This window comes from Salvia miltiorrhiza, chromosome 5 (genome assembly GCF_028751815.1).
Source record: "Salvia miltiorrhiza cultivar Shanhuang (shh) chromosome 5, IMPLAD_Smil_shh, whole genome shotgun sequence".
Taxonomy (NCBI): domain Eukaryota; kingdom Viridiplantae; phylum Streptophyta; class Magnoliopsida; order Lamiales; family Lamiaceae; genus Salvia; species Salvia miltiorrhiza.
In genome coordinates this window covers 42299189-42306133 of record NC_080391.1, presented here as the reverse complement: position 1 = coordinate 42306133, position 6945 = coordinate 42299189, and the positions used below count along the sequence as shown (strand labels likewise).

The window sequence follows — 6945 nt, the reverse complement described above, 5'->3', positions numbered from 1 at the left end:
TAATCTTTACCTTCCTTTCATGTTTTATTATTCTTTGGTTGTGGAATAAAGGTTTTGTAATAGTTGACCACGTTTTTAATAAGTGGAATGGTGGTTAATCATGATCCAAAGTAGTGGGCAGTTTGTTCATATTTTTCAGGATCCGTGATCTTTTCAACCAACATTCTCGGTTGGTCGACTGGAAGTTTTAAGAGAGAGATTGCAGCGATTATAGGAAGCTTCTAGAAGTGAGAAGTGGGGCAAACTAACCACGACTTGGAAGTCTATAAAAGTAGCAAGAAGTCTCTCTCATTCTTACGTTTTGGGAGTGCATTTTCACCGACCTAACATTCGCTCACAACCAACTCGTCATTTTCCTACTGCAAACGTGACACCAGTTCTTCAAATGATTGCTTTGACGAAGGAGGCTTAGGCAGCTAATCTGTAAAGTCTCACTTTGTATTGACGGGAGGTCAATGGCAAGAATTAAAGTACAAGGACATTGGAGTGTAGCAGGTTGGTCTTTGTTCGAGTAACTCTTGTTATTCAGTTGTTTGTTTTTCTATGTTGATTCAACATTTTAGTACAGGTTCTAAAGAGGTAGATTTATCTTAGGCAATCAATCTATAAAGATAGATTAACAGAGAGATCTGAATCTGTACTTTGTATTGTTGATAATCATAGTTATTTTAGCCTTGAGGTACTCACAAGTTATAGTTATATAACCCGTGAAAAATTATTCATGTGTGTTACTCATTTCCACTGCAATCTAGCTTTGATGTTATTAACATTCTGTTGATAACATTCCTGCTAACATTACTCTTTCAAATTACACAGTTTACTTTAGGTAATTTGGGGCACTAAACTCTTCCACATGTAAACTTTTTTGAAAGGACAAAAAGGGCTTATACTTATTTTTTTCACCAACAAACGAAAATAAAATGTAAAAAGAGTATGATGTTCAACATTAGAGATAAATGAGAGCGAATAAAAATTAATTTTGACACTTTAAAAGATCATAACTTATTCATTTCAAATTTATCTTTTATAATTTTTACGTCGAATTAAAGATCTTCTCGGAATTTTTAATTTAAAATTCATATTGAATATTTTTTCATGAATCGAAGTTAACGATTTTTTTGAAAATAATTAAAATAAAAAATGGAGGAACAAGTAAGGGGAGAGAGAAATTTTAGAAGTAAAAAAACTTCTCCTTTATATAGATGTCCCCCATCCAGAAAACCTTGATAACTAATTTAGTTAATTAATACAATATCTCATTTCACATTTTCCATCTTTCTATTGATAAAATTCAAATTGCATAATATCATTAGTGATAAGTACGTAAAGTTGGTGTATGAGAGGGGGACAATATAAATATGAAGCCCTCGTCTTTAACTAAGAATGTTTGAAGCATCATAAAATGGAGCCCATCATCAATGACAATGACTTTAATTCTTCACGAAACAAAATTAAGCTTCTAAATTTAGATGATGAATTTATTGAAGGAGCAAGTACTTTGAATAATACGGCTGTCGAGAGAGATCTTTTACTTCTACTAGAAGCATTATTTTGATAAAGAACAATTTTGGCCACTAAAGAGATACATAAGTTTTTTTCTAAAAATAAATATTTTCCAATCGAAATCACAGTTGTAAAATTGGGAGGTCATAAAAGATATTTTTAGTCTTAACGGAACAATACTAGCGATGGTACTGTCAAATTTATAATAACTATTCTCAAAGAGGGTGACGAATTTGCAATTGCTTTCAAAAGTTGTCATTTTTTGGTAATTAATAATTGTTGCTGCATAATGATCTGAAAATTGTGCCCACATAGAAACAATTCTCTTTCTGTTTGACCTGAAATTTTTTGGGATATTCAAAACACACCTATTGAAAAGTTATGTTAACTGGGTAACTTTAATTAATTAAATGATGTATCTTTATCGCAATTGATCATATAAGTAGCGTTTATTTTGTATGATTGATAAAATTGATGATTGAATATTTTTATTTTTAAGAGTAGGATTACTCAAATTCCACATTTTTGATGGGATAAGAATCAAGCAAAATTAGCTTAAATAAGAAAAAAAAATTAATCAACGATCTTGAAATATTTCAAAGTTTCAATCCAATAAAATAAACAAGAAATTAATTTTATTATTTTTATCTATTAAGGTTAATCCTTCAAAATAAAAACACCCCATGAACCCCCTCCCCCCCATAAAGTACTATTATTGCATAATGTATGTTATAATATCCATCCATTTCAAAAATAACAATCTTACGAAAAGATAAAATAAACTAAAATAACTTATCCTACACATTCGAAACACACTGAAAATGGATTTTTTTTTATTCTATAATCATCGAAGTTGAGCTGGTGAAAGCAGATTTTATACTCCTAATGCCATGCATAAGTTCATACAACTATTTTGTTGAAACTTGGGATCATATTGATGTACATATGATATGATGCCTCCCAAAAAGAAAAAGGAAACAATTTAATAAAATGAAAATGCATTAGTGATTTACTAATTATACTGCCAACTTAGCTGAACTCACAGTATTCCTTCAGAAGTGAGCCCAATTTCCTTTGTGGGCTTTCAATGATTTTATTGGGCTTACGAATTGAGGGAAAGGTAACTTTTATTGTACTAGTTCATTAAGAGCATCCACAATGCTTGCACCCATAGTGGGTGCAATAGAATGGGTCCCATTTCTATTGCACCCACTCCAACAATGGTATTGCACCCACCCGGGTGCAATAGATTTTAATTTTATTTTCTCTTTACTTTTATTCTTTTTTCAATTTAAATTAAACAACTTCAATTTTAACAACATAAAATTCATTCAACTAAAAATCCAAACATTACAAACAAAATTAAAAAAACAACAAATATTTAAAACATCCAATTTTCGAAAAATTTAAAGCCGTCGAACTACGGGTCAAACGGACCAAAGCGTGCCCATATATGCTCAACCAAATCGTCGCGGAGGCAAGCATGCAATCGTGCATCCTTCAAGCTTGCATTCCGTGCCAAATAGGCGGCGAACTCCGGTGGTGCTCCGGAATTGAATTGTGTTTGAGGAGTAGAACTTGGTCCCTCGCCGTCGTCACCGTCAAAATTACTTGCATTTCCAGCTTCTTCCTCAATGATCATGTTGTGCAATATGATGCATGCAAACATGATCGAACTCATTTGCTCCGCCTTCCACAAACGTGACGGTCCTTTAATTATACCCCACCGAGCCTGAAGAACACCGAAAGCTCGTTCCACATCCTTCCTTGCAGCTTCTTGCATCACCTTGAACCTCCGCTTCTTCTCATCGTTCGGAAACTGGAAGCTCTTCACGAACACCGGCCAGTCCGGATAGATGCCGTCTGTTAAGTAGTATCCTCGAGTGTGGTGAGAATTGTTGGCGAGGAAGTGCACAGCCGCTTCATGCCCCGCTAAAACATCGTTGAATAGCGTGGACTGGTGGAGCACGTTGATGTCGTTGTTGGACCCAGCGACTCCAAAGAATGCATGCCAGATCCACAAATCTTGTGAAGCAACGACCTCTAATATAATTGTTGGCTCGCCTTGATCCCCTCGAGTGTAGGCGCCGTGCCAAGCAACGGGGCAATTCTTCCATCCCCAATGCATGCAATCTAGGCTCCCCAACATTCCCGGGAACCCATGGCGGGCTTCGTGCATTGCAGTGATGCGTTGCACATCGGCAGTTGTTGGCCGCCTCAAATACATGCCGCCAAAGATACGAACGACGGCCTTGCAGAATTTCTTCAAGCATTCCAACGCCGTCGACTCTCCTATACGGAGATATTCATCACAACAATCAGCAGAAGTTCCGTATGCCAATTGTCATACAGCGGCAGTGCACTTCTGGATCGGGGAGAAGCTTAAGCGGCCAACAGCATCCGGACGTTGTTGGAAGTAAGGATCGACTTCTAGCGCATTGACAATGCGTAGAAACAACTCCCGGCTCATGCGAAATCGACGGCGAAAGAATTGTGGCCCATAAACAGGCTCGACGGCGAAATAATCGCGATGGAGGCGCTCGGCTCCACCTTCACGGCCACGACGAACCACTGCCCGCTTCTTCCTCGGGCGTGGTGGAGGTGGATTGAAACGATATGAACTTGCCACTATCATAAAATTCACAACACATCTCATAAAAAATAAATCGGGGGCTTGAGTAGGATCGGGAAGAGGAGGAAGTTGTGCGGGATCAACATGAACTTCTTCGTCGGATGAAGAATTTGAGGAAGAATTATTGTTGGAAGAATTGGTGGATGAAGACATTTTTTTTAAGAATTGAAGAGAATTGGTGGATGTAGTGTTTGTGATTGAGGGAAGGGGATATATATAGGTGAAAAAGGAAAAAAAGGAAAAAAAAAATTCGGCCGAGAAGACCGTTGCCTTCAACGGTCAAATGACCGTTTAAAATATATATTTTTTTATTTCGGAAATGGGGCGCGTGTAAAACACGCCCCTCCTTCGCTCCCACTATTGCCGAGTGCGTTCGAACGCCCCCTCCCTTCGCTCCTGGGTGCGGCAACGGCGCTGGGTGCGATAGGCCGGGTTCGATCCGGCCATCGCACCCAGCGATGCTGATGCTCTAAGAGCATCCACAGCTGCGCTGTGGAGACCCGGGTCGACGCGGTGCGAGGGAGGAGGCTGCGCGCTGGAGACCTGGGCGAGGTCGAGGCACGCGGCGACACGGGTCGATGGCTGAATTTGTTGAATTCATGCGCGCCGAGCAATAGAAAAAAAAAATGAACGGGGATTAAAAGTTGCAGAAATGGCGAAGGAAATTTGGGGAAGAAGCAGGCGGGGGGAAGTCAAATAAAGGCAGAGGGTGTGTGGGCCAGGGTTTGGGTTTTTTATTTGTTTTTTTTTAACTTTTAAAATTATGGTTTTTTAAAATTCTTTAATTTTTTTTTACCAAATTTTTAATTTTTGTAATATTTATAATTTTAAAAAAGAAGTGTAGAATTTTTTTTATATTTTTTCTTTCTTTCCCTACTTCTAATTTATGTAATTTTTTTCTTTAGTTTACATTATGTAATTTTTATTTTTATTGCAATGTTTGAATTTTAATTTTAATGAAAATTCAAAATTTTAAAATAGAATTGTAGAATTGAGGATTTTGTGGAAATGAGCCCTAGGAAATTATTGTAATTTTTTTTATTATCATATTTTAATTAAGTCTTTCATTTTATTTTAATTATTGTAATATTGAATTTTAATTTTATTGAAAATTAGAATTTTAAAATAAAAATGTAGAATTGGAAATTTTGTAGAAATAAAGATTTAAGACACATGTTAAGACATAAGATCTGTGGAGAACTGTGTTTTAAATGGGGACTATCACCTAAGAGCATCTCCACCCGAGGAGGCGAAGGCCGGATCGATCTGGGTCGCTGGGAGGGTGGCTGCGCTGGAGATGCAGCCAGTTGCAAGGCCATGTCTTGGTGGAGACTCGGGGCGAAGAGGGAAAATGGTTGGCGCGTCCGGCGGACGCACCCCATTTAAAAAAAAAATCGAAAATCTGTTTTTTGTTTTAAATTTAAGCGTTGATTTTTTTTTTTTAAATTCTACCGTTGCACTGAACGGCTATTTTTTGTTTTTTTTTTCCTTTTCTCCCTTCTATAAATACCACTCTTTCACAATATAAAATTCACCACTTTCTCAACTACAAATCTCTCTTAAAAAAATTTCTCATCTCAACTACAATTTTCTATTCTACATTTTTATTGTAATGGTTCGCGAATTCGATGAATACCTCGAGCAAAAAGGCGGCGGTTCGAGGCTTCCGATGATGGGGTTTGCTCCATTTTCGCAAGCCTCCAATGTCTTGGCTACAAGAAATTTTCCCACGCCGGCGGCGCACGCCAACGTCCAAGAAGAGCCGGAGGCGGCGAGGCCGAAAGCCAAGGGCACCCACGCTTCATATTCTAGCGAGGAGTCCGAGCTCGTGGCAATCTTGTGGGCAGAGGCAACCCACAATCCTATTTTGGGGACCTCCCAAAGGTTGCTCCAATATTGGGGAGCAATCGCGGAGAAGTTCAACGTGCTCAATGAGTCGGGAGCGCCGACGCGAAAGCCGAAACATCTCAAGTCCCACTTCGCCCGTGTCCAAAAGGAGACAAAATTCTTCGAGGGCTTCTACAACACTTGCAAGGAGAATTGGGGGAGTGGAATGAGCGACGATCAAATCACCCAACAAGCCCAGACAATGCTCGAGGCGAATTTCAAGAAGCAATTCTCCTACATCAAAGCTTGAAATGTGCTTCGCGTGTGCGAAAGATTCATGTCGCAAGCCGGGGATGTCCACTCCGCAAAGAAGTCGAAGGGCTCCGATGGTGGAAGAACCACCACTTCTTCGGAGCCGAGTGTCACAACGAGGCCCCAAGGCCAAAAAGCGGCAAAACGAGACAAGGGCAAGGCAAAGAAGGGAGAAGGGTCTTCGGGAGGAGGTTCAACGTTCTCCGACGCCCTCGAGAAGGTGGCCGAAAGCATGAAGGAGCATGCTCTCAAAACGAGGGAAATCGCTGAGGTCAAAAAATGCAAGCCGAGATGTAACGGGATGAGATGGATATGAAGCTCTTGAACAAGGACACGACGGGTATGACCGGGGCACAGTTGGCCTTGTACAACCACCTAGTCCAAGAAGTGCTCAAGCGTCGAGGGCTTATTTAAATTAGGAAATTATTGTTATTTTTTATTTTATTACCGTATTTTAATTATGTTTTTAATTTTATTTTAATTATTGTAATGTTTAATTTTATTTTTAATAAAATTAAGAATTTAAAAATAAAAGTATAGAAATATGAATTTTGTGAAAATGGAGATCTAAGACACCCTCTAAGCACCAATGTATTGAAGAGGAGTGTGTCTTAGGTGGGGACCACCATCTAAGACACACCCCCTAAGACATCATGCATTGAAGATGCTCT

At 38.8% G+C, this 6945-nt stretch overlaps 1 protein-coding gene across 1 annotated transcript; it reads right to left on the bottom strand.

The window, feature by feature from the left end:
* Positions 1-2923: 2923 nt before the first annotated feature.
* LOC131025951 (uncharacterized) lies at positions 2924-5454 on the bottom strand. Its single transcript, XM_057955730.1, has 3 exons — positions 5361-5454; positions 3226-3795; positions 2924-3129 (listed from the first exon to the last, which is right to left on the bottom strand). Exons 1-3 carry the CDS (start codon positions 5452-5454, stop codon positions 2924-2926), a joined length of 870 nt encoding a protein of 289 aa, XP_057811713.1.
* Positions 5455-6945: the final 1491 nt, after the last annotated feature.

Excerpts from the sequence above, each read along its gene's own strand:
- LOC131025951 (XM_057955730.1), bottom strand. The coding sequence starts at position 5,454 with ATGGCCTTGCAACTGGCTGCATCTCCAGCGCAGCCACCCTCCCAGCGA. Across the intron at positions 3,796-5,360 it reads TCGGGTGGAGATGCTCTTAG|GAGAGTCGACGGCGTTGGAA; the intron begins GTGATAGTCCCC and ends ATCTCCGTATAG. Across the intron at positions 3,130-3,225 it reads TGTTCTTCAGGCTCGGTGGG|AAGCTGGAAATGCAAGTAAT; the intron begins GTATAATTAAAG and ends TCATTGAGGAAG.